The sequence below is a fragment of the Sus scrofa genome, chromosome 7 (assembly GCF_054392235.1).
Source record: "Sus scrofa isolate SSC_HxYL_T2T_F1_AM1 chromosome 7, Sscrofa_HxYL_maternal_Yorkshire_Landrace_v2.0, whole genome shotgun sequence".
Classification (NCBI taxonomy): Eukaryota; Metazoa; Chordata; class Mammalia; order Artiodactyla; family Suidae; genus Sus; species Sus scrofa.
In genome coordinates, this window is record NC_139389.1 from 111,530,586 (window position 1) to 111,551,899 (window position 21,314).

The 21,314-nt window shown below is 40.9% G+C and overlaps 3 protein-coding genes across 6 annotated transcripts in view; 1 reads left to right on the forward strand and 2 right to left on the reverse strand.

Annotated features, from left to right (window-relative positions):
- Positions 1–392, reverse strand: part of TMED8 (transmembrane p24 trafficking protein family member 8) — a 38,268-nt gene extending 37,876 nt beyond the window's left edge. For all 3 annotated transcript variants that reach the window (XM_084969882.1, XM_003356761.5, XM_013989199.3), the window contains exon 1: positions 1–392. Coding sequence is in view for 1 of the 3 variants with exons in the window: in XM_003356761.5 (XP_003356809.2) it covers positions 1–118 (118 nt within the window). In the remaining 2 variants the exon portion in view is untranslated.
- SAMD15 (sterile alpha motif domain containing 15) lies at positions 224–16,036 on the forward strand. The gene is given in 4 exon segments (XM_013989196.3): positions 224–2,080; positions 3,918–4,016; positions 14,246–14,426; positions 14,429–16,036. Coding segments are annotated over 4 exon segments (1,950 nt in total). The 5' UTR covers positions 224–463; the 3' UTR covers positions 14,482–16,036.
- Positions 9,029–21,314, reverse strand: part of NOXRED1 (NADP dependent oxidoreductase domain containing 1) — a 23,236-nt gene continuing 10,950 nt past the window's right edge. For both annotated transcript variants that reach the window (XM_084969880.1, XM_084969881.1), the window contains one exon: positions 9,029–15,876. In XM_084969880.1, coding sequence (XP_084826006.1) covers positions 15,699–15,876 — 178 coding nt within the window. In that variant the 3' untranslated portion in view covers positions 9,029–15,698. The remainder of the gene's footprint in view (positions 15,877–21,314) is intronic.

Below are 21,314 nucleotides of genomic sequence, written 5' to 3' on the forward strand. Positions count from 1 at the left end.
CTGAGGCGGCTGCCTGGCTCCCTTCCACTCCCAGGCCGTCCCCGACGCCGCGCGCCGGCCCTCGGGGGGCTGCGGGGCTCCAGACGCCCGGCCCCTCAGCGACCTGCGGGTCAGACATCTGCAGCCCGCGCGGTTAGCGCCTCCGCCGCTCGCCGCCAGTGGCTCCGGAAACAGCCGAAGGCGGAGCGCGCCGGGAAGAGCCGAGTAGAGCCCGCGGGCCGGAAGGGGCAGCGCGTCGGCCCCCGGGCGGTCCGAGGAGCTCTGCCCAGCGGAGGCTGGCAGTGCGGGCTCGGGGAGGGTTACTGCGTGCTGCTGATCGCAGGTTTGTAAAGTCAGGGCTTGAAAGAACAAACAAAACCTGGAGAAGATTCCGTGAGACCCGGCCGGAAGTCGTGGTATCCATAGAGACGCTATCGGAAGTTGGGGTTGCTAGGAGGCCTGAGCGCGTCGGCTCAGCTGCGTCATGGCTGAAGTCCCAGAAGATTACGATTCTGATCTGGGTGAAGATGAAAACCTGCCGTATGAGAAAGCAAAACTGCCTGAGTCTCCTAAGGTGACTGAAGATGACGAACCAGACGTCATGGCCGAGGGAAGCCTGGAGGTACCTGTGGAGACTGAACAAGAGCCAGAGACAGAGGAAGAGGACTTCAAAGAGGGAGCATGGGAGAGTGCTAAGGAAGGACACCCACTCCTAAAACCAACCCGCGTGTCCGAAGAAGAGATTCCCAACAAGTCTGAGATATACTTTTCCAACGAGACTGAGCTAGGGATTCCCCAAGAGGTAAGGTCAGAGACATCCAGACAGGTAGGAGGAGAGCTTTTCAAGGATGTGGAGGTCCCTGCGGACAAAAAGGGGGAGCAGCCAGAAGAGGAAGCCAGATCGAATGTTACAGAAGATGTACACATAGAGTCAGCTAAGGAAACAGACCTAGAGCTACCAAAGGAAGCCGAGTCTGCGGTCCCAGGGTCCACCATGAGTGAGACAAGATTAGAGTTAGTAGAGGAGACCAAACCAGAGGTTCGGGAGGAATCACTTAGAGAGCAATATGAAGAGACAGGTCTGGAACCTATAGAGCAGACCAAACCTGAATATCCAAGTGAGACACCACGAAAATCAATGGAAGAGGACGCTCTACAGCCACTAAAGATGGCTACACCAGAAATTCCAGAGGAGACACAAAGTAAGTCACCTGAGAAAAGGACAGAGCCACTGGAGCAGGCCAAAGCAGAGATTCCAGCAGAGAAACCAAGTCTGTCCGCTGAGGACACACAAAGAAAATCAACTGAAGAGAAAATGTCAGAGCCACTAGAGGAGATCAAATCAGAGTTTTCTGAGGAAAAATCAAGAAAACCAATTGAGGAAACAGTTCCAGAGCTCCCAGGAGAGGCCAAACCAGAAGTTCAAGAGGAGCCACAAAGAAAGTCAACTGTGGAGAAAGTTCTAGATCCACCAGAAGAGACTGACCCAGCGTTTCCAAAGATAGAACCAAGAAAGTCAACTGAGGAAACAGATCAAATGCCACCACAGCAGACCAAACCAGAAGTGCAAGAGAAGACACAAACAGAGCCAACTAAGGAGGGAGATTTGGAGTTACCAGATTATACAGAACCACTACTTGGAAAAGAGACACATGTAGAATTTGCCAAGGAAGCTAGGCCAGAACCAATTGAATTTAAGCATTCTGCAGACCAGGAAGAGCTAGAGCACTCTGACCATCAAATCGGAAAGTTGTTACTAAATGAAACTAAAAAAGTTTCAAAAGACTCTGTGTCAGGGTCTCTTACAGTAAGTGAAGCAAACTTAGTGAATACAGATTATGAGTTTTCTAAAGAACTCCAGAGTCTGTTTCAGCTTTCTGATGCCAATTATGAATTTTACTCATATTTCTTTGAGTGTCGGAAGGATTTAAGAGAATCATCTAGTGAAAAGGAAGTTGTAAATCTGTCCCCAGGGTCCATGAAACTGGTTCATAAAAAAACCAGGCACCCCAAGCATACTCACTTACAATTTGAGTATCTTGAATGGAGCCCAGAGGAAGTTGCAGAGTGGATTAGCCAGCTAGGCTTCCCTCAATATAAGGTACAAAATTAACATTTTTTGGAAATCCTTTACTCATTCCTTCACCTCTTATTCCTATACCCTTCCCTGAGCTTTTGCCACTTTTTGGAGTATAGAAGAGTCATGGACTAGAGGTAATTTGGATTTTAATTTTAGCCTTTTTACTGATATGCATATATTTGTATATTGGGAGAAGGATTTGTTTGTTTTTCCTATTCATCACAGTGATTATATGTGTCTGCCATGCTTGAATAAAGACTAAGAGATTTATATAGGCTTCTTTTCATAAAAATCTATATTTTTAAAAAGGATTTTGTCCAAGATAGACTTTTTGGTACTTTGTCAAGTTGTTTCTGTAGCAGCTCCCTTAACTTGAACTGGTACTATTAATCTTAAGTGTCTGCCCCAAATGTGTTATATATATCAAGAGCACCTAACAGTATTAATTTATATAGCCAATTATGGGTTTTGTTGTTGTTGTTGTTGTTGTTTTTGCTTTCTCTCTCTCGGCCACTCCGTGGCATATGGTTGTTCCCAGGCCAGGGCTCAGATCCCAGCCATAGTGGCAACCCATACTGCAGCAACACCACCAGATCCTTTAACCTACCATTGCTGGGCTGGGGATCGAACCTGTGTCCCTGCACTCCAATGAGGCCACTGATCCCATCGCACCACAGCAGGAACTATATACCTAATTAACCAAGAATAATTTTGTTTAAAAATATATAGTTTGAGGGAGTTCCCTGGTGGCCAAGCAGTTAAGGATCAGATGTTTTCACTGCTGTGGCATGGGTTTGATCCCTGGCCCTGGGAACTTCTGCATGCCATGGGCATGGCCTAAATAAATAAATAAAAGGCAGGAAAATTAAAAGGACAGAAAATTTTTTTTTTTTTTTTTGTCTTTTGTTGTTGTTGTTGTTGCTATTTCTTGGGCCGCTCCCGCGGCATATGGAGGTTCCCAGGCTAGGGGTCCAATCGGAGCTGTAGCCACCGGCCTATGCCAGAGCCACAGCAACGCGGGATCCGAGCCGAGTCTGCAACCTACACCACAGCTCACGGCAATGCCGGATCGTTAACCCACTGAGCAAGGGCAGGGACCGAACCCACAACCTCATGGTTCCTAGTCGGATTCGTTAACCACTGCGCCACGACGGGAACTCCCAGAAAATTTTTTTTTTGTCTTTTTGCCTTTTCTAGGGCCGCTCCCACGGCATATGGAGGTTCCCAGGCTAGGGGTCTAATTGGAGCTGTAGCTACCAGCCTACGCCGGAGCCACGGCAACGCAGGATCCGAGCCGCGTCTGCGACCTACACCACAGATCACGGCAATGCCGGGTCCTTAACCCACTGAGTAAGGCCAGGGATCAAACCCACAACCTCATGGCTCCTAGTCGGATTCATTAACCACTGCACCACAACGGGAACTCCGAAAGGACAGAATTTTTTTAAAAAAAATAATGTGAATTCTCTTATGTCACTGGTGCCAGTTATGTTCTTAGGCTACTACAAACAACACGAGATCTTAAATCTTTGGTACCTTGTATTTAAAAGTGTAGTTGAAGTGTGAAAGAAGCCCTAGCTGTATCATGCCACCAAAAAAAAAAAAAAAAAAAAAAAGTGAAGCAGCAATATGAAATCCAATCAAGAGTTTAGATGGAAAATATGTGGGATTATTAGGATTATTATTAAATTCAAATTTTAAATTAAATTTTTTTCTCAGTGTAGAACTAAAGACAAACATGATTGAGGCATTCCTCCCGCCTTCCTGCCTTCCTTCCCCCTTCTTTCCTCTGTCTTGCTTTCTTTTCTTCCTGTATTTGCCATACCTCTTTTGAGTGATGCTCTCATTGTGCTGACAGGAGTGTTTTACCACAAACTTCATCAGTGGCCGAAAACTCATCCATGTAAACTGCTCAAACCTCCCTCACATGGGGATAACAGATTTTCAGGACATGAAGGTGAGTTGCGTGTATAGAGCCCTGTGGCCGTGCTACCATCTTCCAGTAGCTTCCTACATTTAGCCTCTGTCCTTAGGCTCTTTGCATTCAAGGGTCCTGCTTTTATTTATTCTATTTTTATTTTTTTGTTTTTGTCTTTTTTTGCCTTTTCTAGGGCCGCTCCTGTGGCATGTGGAAGTTCCCAGGCTAGGGGTCGAATCAGAGCTGTAGCCTCCGGCCTACACCAGAGCCACAGCAACACGGATCTGAGCCACATCTGCAACCTACACCACAGCTCCCGGCAACGCCGGATCGTCAACCCACTGAGCAAGGGCAGGGATCGAACCCACAACCTCATGGTTCCTAGTTGGATTCGTTAACCACTGCGCCACGATGGGAACTCCAATTGTCCTGCTTTTAGATTCTTATCTTCCAACTCTATACAGTGTACTATTCAGAAACCTTCTTTGGATCCCCTCTACTTACAAGGGAGTCGCAACTCTTTAGCTTAGGATTCAAGGCCCTCCACGGATTTTCCCCAACCACTCTTCTCTCGCCTACTGCTCCAGTGTCACAGGTCCAGCTCACACCTCAAACCTGTCTTGTGCATTCCTCCCTCAGCATCTTTGTTCAGCTCCCTCTTCACTTGCATGACTAACAGGAATCTTAAACATCCCTCATCATGAGGATCCATTCTCATCTCCCCATGAAGTCTTTCCTGCCCTTCGCAGCCCACAGTAACCTTTCCTCCAAAGTTCTCATACATTTTACGTCTAACACCCATTGGCACTTTGTTATAACACCATATGTGCTTTGTCTGCTTTGCTACCTAACTTTGAAGGAAGTTACCTTAACCTCTCTGGACCTTAATTTCCTAAGGTCTCTGCAACACCGACAGACCATGATTATGCTTCCTTGTGCAGCAGTACTTTCTGTTTATGGTGTTTGTAGTTTACAAAGCTTCATGGACATAATCTCATTTGTAACCTTTCCTTGAATACCCCCAACTGAACATACCAGTGGTTTCATTCAGCACACTCTTGCCCATAAATTCTCTGCCTCAGTGGTTCTCAGTTCTGGATGGACTTTGGAATCAGATGAGTTTTTTGTTTGTTTGTTTGGTTGGTTGGTTTTTTTTTTTTTTTTTTTTTTTTGTCTTTTTGCCATTTCTTGGGCCGCTCCTGTGGCACATGGAGGTTCCCGGGCTGGGATCGAATCGGAGCTGTAGCTGCCAGCCTACGCCAGAGCCACAGCAACGTGGGATCCGAGCCACATCTGCGACCTACACCACAGCTCACAGCAATGCCGGAACCTTGACCCACTGAGCAAGGGCAGGGATCGAACCCGCAACTTCATGGTTCTTAGTTGGATTCGTTAGCCACTGCGCCACGACGAGAAATCCTGAGATTTTTTTAAAAAAAAAAAGAAAAAAAAAAAAAGATTCCTAGGCTCCACACTCCAGAGATTTTGAGTCATTAGACCTAAGGTAGGCCCTGGAATTTGTTCTCTAGGTGACTCTTGATCAGGCCTTAGAACCATATAATTCCATAAGTCATATAGTTTAGAAAATAAGAAAACTATACTCATTAATACCTAAAGTCCTTTTCCTGGCAACAAGATATAAAGAAAATTAAATTGTTAAACACATAATCCTAAGTGAAGATTTAATCTCCTGAACTCTATCAACAGCTATCCTTTCTGAGTGCTTACTGTGTGTTGGACATCATACATACATTATTTCACTTAATCCCCATGTTAAAGAAGAGAAAACTGAGGCCCAGAAAGGTGAAGCAAATTACACAAGATCATTCATATAGTACGTTTAAGAGCCAGGATTCACATCTATTCTGTATAATATCCCAATCTATGCTCTATTTAAACCACTATAATATATTGCAGTATAGTCGTCTTATTCTCTAAATGAATAATTTTGTGGAGTTCCTGTGGTGATTCAGCAGTAATGAACCCAACTAGTACCCATGAAGAAGCGGGTTTGATCCCTGACCCTGCTCAGTGGGTTAAGGATCCAGCATCGCCATGAGCTGCAGTGTAGGTCACAGACAAGGCTCAGATGCCCCGTTGCTGTGGCTGTGGCTGTGGCTGTGGTATAGGCCTATAGCTGCAGTTCCAATTTGACCTCTAGCCTGGGAACTTCCATATGCCTTGGGTGGAGTCCTAAAAAAAAAAAAGACAAAAAAAATTTTTTAACTGAATCTACGTGTAATTGTGAACCTACATATACGTTATGTAGAAAAGGACCATTTATTACAAATTAGTATTTCCAACCATGCCTTCATAGAGCTACCAAATACTACAAGATAAATATCTTCTTTTTATGTTCAGAGATGATACAGCTGTTTTTATGAGCTCTGATTTCTACTTATGTTTATAGTACACTGTATCTTCTAAATAAAAAGAAGGGACAAAATATGCAAAATAGTAACTTGTAATCCAAATTCCTAAAACTTTTAAGTACTAAGAACTTCAACTTTTTATCATGAGGAAGCATTTTTAAGAGTCTGCCAATTCATTTTGCTTCCTTGACATTTTAACTCCCAAGGTACAATATCAACACACAATTATAAAAATTCTAATTATGCCCTTTCTTGTCTTGGAAGAAACAAGAGGTCTTAAAATCTTCTGAAATCCATAAGAATAAGTGATGAACCCAGTGGTATATATCCTTATATTCCAAGAGGTTTGAATAAACAAACTTCGGAATATGTGTTATCAAAGTCATCAGACAAAAATGGCCTCTCTTGATGTTACGGGGGTAACGAAGATCACGATGTTCAAAAGTATGTTCGATAGGTTTTGCCTGACAGGTCCACATAGAAAAGCTATGACACGATGCCACAGGTAACTTTTTAGAGATGATACATGACTTAAGTGTGTTACAGTTCCCTTCCTTACCTATACACTGAGCATTTCTAACCACACCGTTATATCTCTAGCACAGTGCATCGGTAATTTATCCTGTAAAAACACTTAAGCAGTGTAGTCATCTTTTTCTTGCTAAGTCTCTGTTATCAGCATTCACAGGCTTTGGAAAGTGGGAAGAATCGGGGCAGGGTGCTTGACTGTACAGAACTCTGGACATGCTGCCGAGAAATTGAATCACATTCGAACTATGCATCCCATTTACAAGCCTTGTAGTTAGGTCATGGGGCAGTTCCTTGACTTCCCTTTACTTCCATAATTTTGCAGTTATTCATGCTTCACCTACAGAAATAACTCACCTTTCTTTCTGTCCTTTCTATAACATATTAAGGAGAGTAGAGAAGGGCTAAATATATAGGTGAGACTGGTGAGGAGTGCAGAAGGATAGAAACACTAATTCTTTTTTTCATTTGGCCAAGGAAGCTCGGGAAACCACTATCTAGCTTTTCCCATTTATAGTGATGCTCTAGCTTGGTAAAAATGGGAGAGTCAATTTTTTTTTTTTGCTATTCTTAATTACATAGTGCTTTTTAAAAATTGTACTGAAGTATAGTTGATTTACAGTGTTAATTTCTGCTATACTGCAAAGTAACTCAGCCATACATAAATATTCTTTTTCATATTCTTTTCCATTTTGGTTTATCACAGGATAGTGACTATAGTTCCCTGTGCTATGGCAGTAAGACCTTGTCATTTATCCATCCTATATATAATAGTTTGCCTCTGCTAATCCCAAACTCCCAATCCTTCCCTCCCCCACTGCCATTCCTCCTTAGCACAAGTCTGTTCTCTATATCTGTGGGTCTGTTTTTGTTTCATAGATATGTTGATTTGTGTAATGTTTTAGATTGCACCTATAAGTAGTATCATACAGTATTTATGTTTTTCTGACTTACTTTGCTTAATTAATATGATAATCTCTAGGTCCATCCATGTAGCTGTATAAATGGCATTATTTCATTCTTTTTAATGGCTAATATTACACTGTATATATGCACCACATCTTTATCCATTCTCTGTCTATGGACGTTGAGGTTGTTTCTATGTCTTGGCTACTGTAAATAGTGCTGCTGTGAACATTAGGGTGCATGTATCTTTTCAAACTACAGTTTTGTATGGATAAATACTCAGGAATGGGATTGCTGGATCACATGGCAACTCTACTTTTAGTTTTTTGAGGAACCTCTGCACTGTTTTCTACAGAGCCTCCACCAATTTACATTTCCACCAACAATGTCGGAGTTCCCTTTTCTTCACACCCTCTCCAGCATTTATTATAGACTTTTTAATGATTGCCATTCTGACTGGTATGAGGTGGTACCTGGTAGTTCTGATTTGCAGAGAAAGTCAATCATTTATCCAAGGAAAAGCTAGACAGGATAGCACTGCTCTTGCTTCAGCTTTCTGTCTTACAAAATAATTCTCAAAATATTTTTAACTCTTCATTCCATCAAGTGATCAAAAGAATCTGTGATAAACATTTGGAGAAGACCATAGACGAATTTATTTATTCCTTCTGCATGATTTTATATTACAAAGTGCTGCCTTATAAACTTTATATCTCAGCATTTTTACTACTTCTCCCTTATTATAAGTTATTTATTTATTTATTTATTTATTTTTGTCTTTTTTGCCATTTCTTGGGCCACTCCCGTGGCATATGGAGGTTCCCAGGCTAGGGGTCTAATCAGAGCTGTAGCTGCTGGCCTACACCAGAGCCACAGCAATGCAGGATCCGAGCCGCACCTGCGACCTACGCCACAGCTCATGGCAACGCTGGATCCTTAACCCACTGAGCAAGGGCAGGGATTGAACCTGCAACCTCATGGTTCCTAGTCAGATTCATTAACCACTGAGCCACGACGGGCACTTCTCCCTTATTATAAGTTATTTAAATAGCACACATTCATGTCAGCAGTTGTCACTAAACAAATTTTTTTAATTTTTAAGTTTCAAATGATTTTAGTTTTATAGAACATTTGTAAAGATGGTACAGAGAGTTCCTATGTCCTCTTAAAGCTTCTCGCAATGTTAACATCTGATGTAACCACGGTACATTTATCAAAACTAAGAAATTAATACCAGCACAGCACTGTTAAACAAACTGCAGACTTTATTCACATTTCTGCAATTTTTACACTGATGTCCTTTTTTTATTACTCAGTAAATTTATTACATTTATAGTTGTACAATGATCATCACAATCCAATTTCATAGGATTTTCATCCCACAACCCCAGTGAACCCCCCCCCACCCCCAAACTGTTTTGTTTGGAAACCATAAATTTTTCAAAGTCAGTGAGTCAGTAACTGTTCTGCAAAGAAGTTCTTTGTGTCCTTTTTTCAGATTCCACATGTCAGTGAAAGCATTTGATGTTGGTGTCTCATTGTATGGCTGACTTCACTTAGCATGATAATTTCTAGGTCCATCCATGTTGCTAAAAATGCCGGTATTTCGTTACTTTTAATGGCTGAGTAATATTCCATTGTGTATATGTACCACATCTTCTTTATCCACTCCTCTGTCGATGGACATTTAGGTTGTTTCCATGTCTTGGCTATTGAAAATAGTGCTGCAGTGAACATTGGAGTACATGTGTCTTTGTGAGTCATGGTTTTCTCTGGATAGATGCCCAGGAATGGGATTGCTGGATCAAATGGTAGTTCTATTTTTAGTTTTCTGAGGAATCTCCATACTGTTTTGCACAGTGGTTGCACCAATTTACATTCCCACCAACAGTGTACTAGGGTTCCTTTTTCTCCACACCCTCTCCAGCACTTATTGTTTGTAGACTTTTTGATGATGGCCATTCTGGCTGGTTTAAGGTGGTACCTCATTGTGGTTTTGATTTGCATTTCTCTAATAATGAGTGATGTTGAACATCTTTTCATGTGTTTTTTGGCCATCTGTATGTCTTCTTTGGAGAATTGTCTGTTTAGATCTTCTGCCCATTTTTGGATGGGGTTGTTTGTTTTTTTGGTATTGAGCTGCAGAAGGTGTTTATAAATTTTGAGATCTGATGTCCTGTTTTCATTCCAGGATCCAGTTGGGGAAATCACCTTGCACTTAGCTGTCAAGTTTCCTTGGTCTCCTCCAATATGTGACATTTTCTTGATCTTTCTTTGTCTTTCATGACCTTGACACTTTCAAGAGTAGTAGGCACGTATTTTGTAGATTTACCTCAGTTTGAGTTTGCCTCATGTTTCCCATGAGATTATGCTTTGGAGGGAGACTCCCACAGAGATGATGAGCCCATCTTAGCTAATCAAATCAGGGGTACATGGTATCAGCATGACTAACTGGAGATGTTAACTTTGAGCACTGGGTTAAGGTAGTTTCTTCATTACAAAGTTACCATGTTTCCCTTTTCCTGCATTATTCAATAGAAGTGAGTTATTAGAATTCCCGCTATGGCACAGCAGGATCAGTGGCATCTCTGGAGCCCTGTGACAGGTTTAATCCCTCCCCTGGCACAGTTAAGGGTCATGTGTAGGTTGCAACTGTGTTTGTTGCAGGTCCGAAGTGTGGCTGGGATCTGGGAAGTCCATATGCCCCAGGATGGCTAAAAAGGGAGGGAGGGAGGGGGAAAGAGGGGAGAGAGGGAGGAAGGAAGGGAGGAAGGAGGAAGAAATGAGTTACTAAGCCTAACCCAGACACTCAGAGAGGGGAATTAAACTCCACCTCCTGGTGGGATGAGTATCACAGAGTTTATGGACAGAAACGTATTGGGGAAGATAGTTTGAGGCTATACAAATAACTTGTTTCTCCCTTAAGTTTTGCCAATTTTAGCATTCATTCATGGATCTTGCCTGCATCAGTTATTACCATGTTGTCCTAATAATAATTTTCTATTTTCTCATTCCTTCCATGTTTAATTGGAACTCTGCTTAAGGAACTTTTCTGTGTTTAATTGTCCCATCTCCCCCATTTGTCTTTCAGTTTGTCTTCTGTGTCCTTTTTACATGCTCCCCTTATTTTTTTATTTTTTAGCATTTTCTGGCACTGCGCATTACTTCAGATTCATTTTGTATTTTTCTTGCTCCAACCCTAGAAGCAGCCATGTCTCCAAGGAGCCCTGGTTGCTTTTATTAGAAAATGGTATTTAGCAACGAAGATGTGGTCAGTAGTTGTGCTTGTTGCTACTGAGGCGTTACTGCTTCTAGGCGCTCTCAGCAGAAAGATATGGGAAACATATGTATATGTACTAACCCATGTATGCACAAATACGTAGCTTTTTTCTGTAGGTATGAGTTCGTTCCTACTGATAGCCTTGACTTTAGTCCAGCACCACAGTGTTCATACTAGCCTGCATCCTTCCTACCCACTATCCCACTTTGCTTCTTTATAACTTCTTTCTCTGACAGTGAGAAACCTGGCTCTGCTTATCTATACCTACGTATCCCTCTGAGAAATTTACCAAATAGAGTACAGTATTTGGGTACAGTTCTCTTTGCCTTTAGCCTTAAACTCACTAGACAAAGCATAGTTTTTCAAAGTTCAAGTTATTTAGGTCAGCTCCTTTCTTCCCTTCCCCCTTCAGTGAGTTTGTGTCTTACTTTGTAATACAGTTAGATTAATTTGTCTACAGCCTATATTCCATCATGGGCTTCCACAGTATCCTGGCTGTTAAAAAAAAAAATTTGCCTACAGTAAAGTCACTCTTTTTAGTATACAGTTCTGTGGGTTTTGATCAATGTACAGGGAGGGTCATGTATCCATCACCACAGAACCACACGGAACGATTCTGTCACCCTAAAATTTCCCCTGGGTCCCCGCTGTAGTCAGTGTACTCTGCTACCTAATCCCTGGCAACTATTCACCTTTTTGTCCCTATAGTTTTACCTTTTCTAGGATGCCATGTAAATGGAATCAAGTAAAATGCAGCCTTTGAGTATGGCTTCTTTTCCTTAGCAAAATGCATTAAAGATTAATCCATACTGTAATATGAATCAACAAGAAGATTTTAAGGACATTATACATCTGCTTTAATAATAGTGGTATAGATGATTCGTACTGAACCACAGTTATGTCTTTAGGTTTAATTAAATTATAGGTAACAGCTATGAAAATGTGCATAGTTACATACTCTAAGGTAACTAAATACCCACATAATAAATTGTTATTTATAAAGCGAAACCATTAGTAGTTAACACATAAAAGCAAGAATAGTAGCCTTTGAAAACCATAATCAGGACAAGATACAATGGTGATACGGAAATAATAGAATCTTCTTGAAAACTGTGGGCATTGCACATATCTGCTTAAGGCCATGTGAAGTATGTGCTCAGCAGAGGCTGCCATCCTAGAATATGGAATTAAGAATCCTTAGAAAACTCTATATAAAACTCTTCATGAATATCTATTTTTAATAATCCTTACTAATTTGCCCTAAGTCCTAGGCAAAAATTGTTTATTGCTTGTTTTTCAACAGAAATAAAGAAAGAACTCACAGTTATAGACTAATTTACAGCCCATCAGAGGACTCTCATGATTCATCCGTGAACCTCAGACATACCTTAAAAATCACTGAATTAGAGATGGTTAGATTTTATTTCCTGATTCCACATGTAACCAGGAGCTTTAGAACACTTTTCATTTCTGCATTAGAGTATTCAACAGTATTGGATTCTGTTTGCCTACAGCAGAAACACAGTTCTTTTGGTTAATGATGAATGCGTTATGACTACAGGGTTCCTCCTGGGGGGTACCAGCCGTCAGCCTCAGGATATTTGTGAAATAACCTCTGCTGGTGAGACACAGTCTGAAGGAGAGTTAGAGTGAGTTGCTGAGCAGACAAGGGCTCAGTGTAGCAGCATCAGTTACAAATGAGAATTCTTAAGAGCCGCCTGTGGTAATTTGGATCTCAGTGCTCCGAAACCTCAGTTGCTACAGACCTCAATTAGCATTCCCACTGGGAATGCAGAGCAACTATGTAGACTCTGTCTTTTATCCACACACCATCCCTAGAGTCTGAACAAAACCAATTCAAGTAAGATTCGAGAAGAAAGGTATCTTACCTATCTCAAATGCACTGCTAATGGGCAGTATGCATCAGGTTTAGAATTGTGCATGATGTGAATTTTATTTTATTTTATTTTTTCATGGTGTGAATTTTAAAACCTTGTAACTCTGGCCAATTTTAAAGTTAAAAAAAAAAAAATCCGTTCCAGATACTCCTTTGTGTTCTAGCAGCAACTTCATGGACTACATTCTCACTCAGATACAGAATATGAATTCAAATAGCGTGTTATAATAGACCTATAATTAAAACTATAAATTGAAAATGCAATGACAGTTTAACCTAGGATATCGAGTGGCATGGTACTCAATGAATACAAATTATTTTAGAGACACTGGTAATTGTGGCAAAAGATATTTTTAAAGAATATACAAATATAATAACTGGAATTTTAGTTCTGCTTTTTCACGTTTGAGGTTTCTTTTCAGTCAAACAAATTGAATAACTATTTGGGTAATGAGTTTCTTTCTTAGCTGAATATTAACTGAGCCCCTTATAGACAAGTTATTTATTAACCTTCCTAGAGACAGTCATGGCTCCTAATGTGAACATAATGTCTGCTCATATCATTGGTCAGACTGCTCAGCCAAAAGAAATGAACCCAGCCATGGCTATCTGATGCAAAGGCCTAGAAACATCTTTAAGTGGTACTTTTGTTTTGTTTTGTTTTTGTCTTTTTGCTTTTCTAGGGCCGCTTCCCACGGCATATGGAGGTTCCCAGGCTAGGGGTCGAATCGGAGCTGTAGCCGCCAGCCTACACCACAGCCACAGCCAACGCGGGATCCGAGCTGCATCTGCGACTACACCACAGCTCACGGCAACGCCAGATCCTTAACTCACTGAGGAAGGCCAGGGACTGAACCCGCAACCTCATGGTTCCTAGTCGGATTCATTAACCACTACACCACGACAGGAACTCCCTTAAGTGGTACTTTTTAAAAGATAAATCATATGGCGTTCTCTTGTAGCTCAGTAAGGATCAGGTGTTGTCACTGCTACGGCTTGGGTCACTGCTATGGCATGGGTTTGATCCCTGGCCTGGGAACTTCCACATGCCCTGGGTTCAACCAAAAAGGAAAAAAAAAAAAAGATAAATCATGTGATATTTCTCTTAAGAATTGTGTTTTGATAAGGCCAGAGCAGGAAGCCTCTCAATGTGTTATTTAATTATTTTATTTCCCAATAGAAATAGCTCAAGGGGTTAGCATTCAGGAGGCCTAGGAAACTAAATAAAACTTATTTAGTTGTATTTACAGGTTAATCCCATTAAAAAATTATCCTTGCATTTCAGGTAATTTCTCAGCATACTCGGAAGCTACTGGGAATTGAAGAGCCACTATTCACACGCAGCATCAGCCTTCCCTACAGGGACAATATTGGCTTATTTTTAGAGCAGAAAGGTCATAGCGGAGTTAAATCTGATTCTTTGACCCTGTCTGAATTTGTACGAGCAGCAGGATTACAGGATTATGCTTCAAAATAACCGCCCCTGAAGAGGATGTGGCATTAGAGTCTACCGAACCATAGGGAAACTGTTTCACTTGGCTTGAGAATCCAACTACATGACAGGGGGGAGTATAGTCTCTCTGCATTTTCTTTTTCTCCTCTTCATCCAGGAGCAGAGTTAGAACTGCTGCCTCCACTCCTGGTTCTATCACTGACTCACAGCACCTTCCCTTTTTGTTTCAATTTAGCCCCTTGTTAAAACAAAGATAGCAATAGTCTCTTTCTGGGTAATTGTAAGAATTCCTGATAAATTCTAGTAATGCATCTGGTAGTAGGAGCATGTTGGGGAAATAGAACTAAAAGTAAAATGAACTGCCAATCCAGATAATCCTCTTTGTAATTGCAGAAAAACAATTTTACTATTGAATCGGCACGAAATTAGGCTGCTAAAGAGATTGCAAAGACAAGGCAATCTCCCCCTTGGCAGATATAATCCATTATTTACACGTTAACTGTCCGTATCCAAAGAAAAATAAAACTCCTCATATCTTTATGACAAACAGAAAGTTGCCACCTAGAGCCAAGTACTTAGGCTAAACTCCCAGAGTCAGGGGGACAAGTGTCATCCTAGATGCTCACATTCCACAGAGAAATTACAAATACTTCTTGTCACCTGAATGACTCCAGTTTCTCTCTAGTTTTATAGACCTAATTTCTCTTTCCTATTCCTAAGACTCACTAGGAATAAAAGCTGTATTTCACAAAATTATTTTTAGACATTGAATATAAATGCCAGCTATCTTAAAAATGGTTTTATGGTTTAAAATGGTTTAAATGGGAACAGCCTTAAATAAGATAGTACCAGAACAGTAACATATAGCTGCAATAAGCATAAAATGAGTCCTACTTCAATTAAGACTGTTTATCATACATTTTACTTTCCTATCCAAACTGGTAGGAAAATCAAGCTGTATCACTTGTCAGCTACGTACTGTTACAGGAATATTCATCCTGCTACAGAAAAAGGATGCTACAGCAAGAGTTTATGTAACTATCTAATAATGACATTATAACTTCTTGAATTTAGTTTTCGAAGACAGTGAATTTAACAAGGCTTTCCTCGGGAAGCAGCTTACTGTTAAGTGTGTCCGGTTATGTGGTTTCATTCAGTTGCTCCTCAAAGCCGATAACCCAAATATGCTGAGGCAATGACATGATTTCCACTGTCAATTGCTATAATCAGAGCACAACTACTGTAGAGAGAAAAAAAAAAATCTTGATTCCTGAGGTATCTTCTCCTATTGGGATGGAGAGCCTGTGGAAACCTCTGACTGTTCTTCTCTGGTTAGGGAGATGCCAAATGAATCACAGTATAGGTGGGTAAGGTGGTCCTGGAATGTGGTGCTGTTTGAGAGATACTTGCTAAAAGGAGTTTCCTTGAGTTGTACAGCAGTCAGATCAAACCAGGGGAAAGGCCTGAAGTAGGAAAAAAAAAATACTGTTACTTTTATATGTTTGTTCAATACATCTGATTTTTCTGTTAAACATTTCCTTTAAAGAAAATATTCCTCCCCTTGGAAGTAAGGTTCTTCATTTTCTGTATCAAACTAATTAAAATTCATAGTTAAATTACAAATTCAGCTGAAGCTATTCAGTATGTAGATTTAATTGTACTTATGAGTTTTCACAATTCTGTACAATTTCTATGCATTTGGGGAAGAAGTCATAATTACAGAACAATCAAGACAATGAAATTGACATCCTTTTCAATATATTTTCTTTAAATTTAGAAAGAAAATATATAAGAGGATGATGGCCATTAGGAATGAAAAAACCTCATTTCTTTTACAATGCCCTCTTAAAAAAAAAGTTATCCTCTTCAACTGTATAGGGAAAGAAGTAGAAGTTAATACACAAATAAAAATGGGGCAATGTTAAGTATTGGTCTATATTGGAATTCAAGTACAAAAGCATTAAGACAGGGTTTTAAAGTGTTAAAAAAATCTCCTAGAATAAATGAGTTCAGCAAGGTTGTAGGATATAAAAAAACATATAAAAATCAATTGTTTTTATATATACTAGCAATGAATACTTGACAAAATTTTAAGTGCAATTCCTTTCACACACACAAAATGGAATACTTAGGTGAAAAGCTAACAAAACATGTATAAGACTTGCATACTGAAAACTACAAAATGCTGATGAAATAAGATCAAAATAAATGGGGAGGCCTACTGTGTACATGGATGGGAAAACTCATCATTATAAAGACGTCAATTCTCCACAAATTGATCTATAAGTGTAATGATAAAACAAAAATCAGTGACCACACCAAATGCTGGTGCAGATGCAGAGAAACTGAATTATATATTACTAGTGATGTAAAAGAGTATAATTTCCTTTGAAAAACAGTTTGGAAGCATCTTAAAAAAAATGCAGCTACCTTATGACCCAGTCATTGCACTCCTGAGCTATCCAGAGATATTAAAACTTATGTTTACACAAAAACCTATACCTGAATGTTCATATAGCATCTCTATCACAGTAGCCCCAAACTGGAAACATCCCAGATGTCCTTCAACAGGTGAATGATTACACTATGGTACGTACATGCCGTAATACTCAGCAATAAAAAGGAATAAACTATTGATACAGCAACTTGAATGAATCCCCACAGAATTATGCTGAATGAAAAAGGCCAATCCCCATGGGTTGCATAATAATTTGTGATTCCATGTATATAACATTCTTGAAATGAGAAAATCATAGAAATGGGGAACAGGTCAATGGTTGCCAGGTTGGGGAAGAGGGGCCAACATGAGGGATCCCTTGTTATATAACTGTTCTGTATTTTGACTGCATCAGTGACAGTATCCTGGTTGTGTTATTGTACCATAGTTTTACAATATCTATATGTAGATATTGTACTGTGGTTTGTACCACTGGGGGAAAATGGATAAATGGGTACATGGCATTTCTTTGTATTATTTCTTTTTCCTTTTTTCTTTTTCTTTTTCTTTTTTTGCCCTTTAGGGCCACACCCACAGCATATAGAGGTTCCCAGGCTAGGGGTCAAATCGGAGCTACAGCTGCTGGCCTACATCACAGCCACAGCAACATGGGATCCGAGCCACAACTGCAACCTACCCAAGAGCTCACAGCAACGCCAGATCCTTAACCTGCTGAGCGAGGCCAGGGATTGAACCCACAACCTCAGGGTTCCTAGTTGGATTCATTTCCGTTGCACCACAATGGGAACTACTTCATTATTTCTTAAAAACTGCAAGTGAATCAAAATTATCTAAAAATAAAACTTTGTGTGTGTCTTTTTGCCTTTTTCTAGGGCCGCACCCACAGCATATGGAGGTTCCCAGGCTAGGGGTGGAGTCTGAGCCGTAGCCACTGGCCTACACCAGAGCCACAGCAACGCTGGATCCGAGCCGAGTCTGCGACCTACACCACAGCTCATGGCAACGCCGGGTCCTTAACCCACTGAGCGAGGCCAGGGATCAAACCCGCAACCTCATGGTTCCTAGTCGGATTCGTTAACCACTGCACCACGATGGGAACTCCCTAAAAATAAAACATTTTTTAAAGGGGGGGATATGATTGAAAAGTATAATCCACCAAAAAGATGTAAAACTTATGAAGTTCTATTCATCAGATGATATAACTTTGAACTTTGTTAGCTTAGGAGTTCCCTGATGGCTCAGTGGGTTAAGGATCTGGCATCGTCATTGCTGTGGCTCAGGTCGCTGCTGTGGCACAAGTTCAGTTCTTGGCCCTGGAACTTCTGCATGCTGAGGGTGCAGCCAAAGGGGAAAAAAAATTAGAAATACAAACAGAATATGAGAAACTATAGTCATAGTGGAAATATTATTATGCCACGCCTCCCATTGTAACAGATCATCTGTTAAAAGACTGTAGAGGAGTCCCCGTTGTGGCTCAGTGGTTAACAAATCCACCTAGGAACCATGAGGTTGCAGGTTCGATCGATCCCTGGCCTTGCTCAGTGGGTTAAGGATCCTGCGTTGCCATGAGCTGTAGTGTAGGTTGCAAATGCGGCTCAGATCCCATGTTGCTGTGGCTCTGGTGTAGGCAGATTAGACCCCTAGCCTGGGAACCTCCATATGCCTCGGGAAGCGGCCCTAGAAAAGGCAAAAAGACAATAAATAAATAAATAAATAAATAAATAAATAAACAAGACTGTAGAGCAGCACTTCTCCAACTTTAATGGGCACATCACCTGGGATCTTGTAAAAATGCAGATTCTGATTCCATAGATCTGAGGTAGGGCCCCAGAATCTGCATTTCTTTTTTTTTCTTTTTGTCTTTTTCAGGGCTGCACCTGAAGCATATGGAGGTTCCCAGGCTAGAGGTTTAATCGGAGCTGTAGCCGCTGGACTACGACCAAGCCACAGCAACTCGGGATCTGAGCCACATCTGTGACCTACACCACTGCTCACGGCAACACCAGATCCTTAACCCACTGAGCGAGGCCAGGGATCGAACCTGCAACCTCATGGCTCCTAGTTGGATTCATTAACCACTGAACCACGACGGGAACTCCAGAATCTGCAGTTCTAAACAAGCTCCAAGAGGATGACATGGCTATCAAGCAATTTGAGTAACAAGGATATGCTGAAAAGGGGAGAAATAAAGTGAAAAATATATATTGTGAATGATAGGACCACACCTCTCTCTACACATACACACAGCTTTCTTTTTTTACTATTACTATTTTTTATTTTTTTTTTGTCTTTTTGCCTTTTCTAGGGCCACACCCGCGGCATGTGAAGGTTCCCCGGCTAGGGGTCGAATCAGAGCTATAGCCGCCAGCCTACGCCAGAGCCACAGCAACATGGGATCTGAGCCGCGTCTGCAACCTACACCACAGCTCATGGCAACGCTGGATCCTTAACCCACTGAGAAAGGCCAGGGATCGAACCCACAACCTCATGGTTCCTAGTTGGATTCGTTAACCACTGCGCCACGATGGGAACTCCTACACACAGCTTTCTTTCCTCAAGCTGAGTCCCATAGATGTAAAGAGACCAGTATTCAGGATTTCCCAAGGAAAAAAGCCAAGCAAATCAGTCAGTAGTAAAAACGACAGTGACAAACAGAGCTTCCAAGCAACTTTTTAGTAACCAGCTAATATTAGCAGTTAAGGTTCTCCATATACTTGAAGAAAGCCTCTACAAGGAATGAAAGAGACCAGAACAAATGAGCAGAAAAAACCCAAAGGAAACAGACTCCTCAGAGAAGGAAAAAACTCTTATCATTTACATTCTCAAAAGGATAAGAGATGTATTACATAGGAAATGACAACAGGATGCTATATATATAAAAAAGGAATATTTGGAAACTAAAAGAACTTTAAAAATAAAAATATAGCAAAAATGAAAATATGAGTTCTCTTGTGGCTCAGAGGGTTAAGGATCTGGCATTGTCACTGCTATGGCTTTGGTTACAGCTGTGGTGCAGATTCAACCCCTAGCCCAGGAACTTCTGCATGCCACAAGCAGTGGCCAAACAAAACAAAACAAAACAAAACAAAAAACCCAGACCAACATCATGACACATAATAAAATTTCAGGAATCTAAGGTCAAAAGATTCGATATGCTTCCAGAGAGAAAAGAAGCAGATTTCAGACAGGGCATGAATTAAAGAATTAGAATGGCACAGTACCTCTCAATAGCAGTTCTAAAATCTGACAGACAACAGTACAATGCCTTCAAAATTCTGAGGGAAAAGTATTTCTAACCTAGATTCTGTACCTGGCTATGTTCTCAATAAAATATTAGGTTAGAATAAAAACATTTTCAGCCATAGTCCCTAAAAATTGCTTCCTGTGCAGTCTTTTCTAAGGAAGCTACTGGAAGAGGACTTAAAGAAGTGAACTAAGCCAGCAGAAGAGAGGTCCAGGAAAGAAACCCCAGCGACAGAAGAGAAAGGCGAAGGGAATCCCAAGACAAGGGGGAAGGGAAACCCCCAAACTGAAAGTGCATCACAGGCCACTGGTGAGTCATGAGAATACGAAGAGTAAGAGATGGGGAAGATGAAGGATTACTTCTAGGGTTCTGGCTTGAGCAGCTCTGCAGAGGAGCAGGTAATTCGGTAAGAAACCCTGGAAGAACAGGCATGAGAGCAGGGAGGCTTCCTGAGTGGAGATGGTGGGTACAAACTTACCTGGGTGCAAAACTGACATCTAGGCCGGAAATACAGTTACATATGACAACGTAAATCCCCAAAGTGAAAAAGATCACCCAAGAACAAAATGTAGGAGGAAAAGAAAAGGCGGCCTAGGCCAGAGCCTTGAAAACTCTCAGATTTAGGGATACGGCAGAAGAGGAGCTGACAAAGGCGGAAAACAAAGAGAATTAAAAAAGGAAGAAAAATAAGAGAATTAGAATGTGCGGGTATCATGCAAGCTAAGAGAAGAGATTATTTCAAGAAGGGTGTCATGTTCAATAGCCAAGGAAGAAAAGGATTTAAAAGTATCCAGCAAATTTAGTGACATGGAAGTCCCTGGTAACAAAGGCAAGAATTTGTCCCTATTAGATTAGATTAGAAAGAATGATCCGATAGTTAATTAGCAAGTTACAGAGAAATGGCATTCCTGCACACCATTGGTAGAAATGTAGGCAAGCACCATGTTTTTGATAAACAATTTGGGAATACCTATCAAACAAAATATATATAATCTCTGGCCCAGAAGTTCTACTGGTTCAAGTATGCAAAGTTTAAAAATGAAAGTGTTCAAAGCAGCCCTTTATGCGAAATGTGGGGTGGGGGAACTATATCGCCATCGAGAGGAAATAGGATGAATAAATTTAATTAAATAAATGTATCCAATGGGTACTTACGCAGTGCTCATAAATGAAGTACATATGATTGTACTTACATAGAA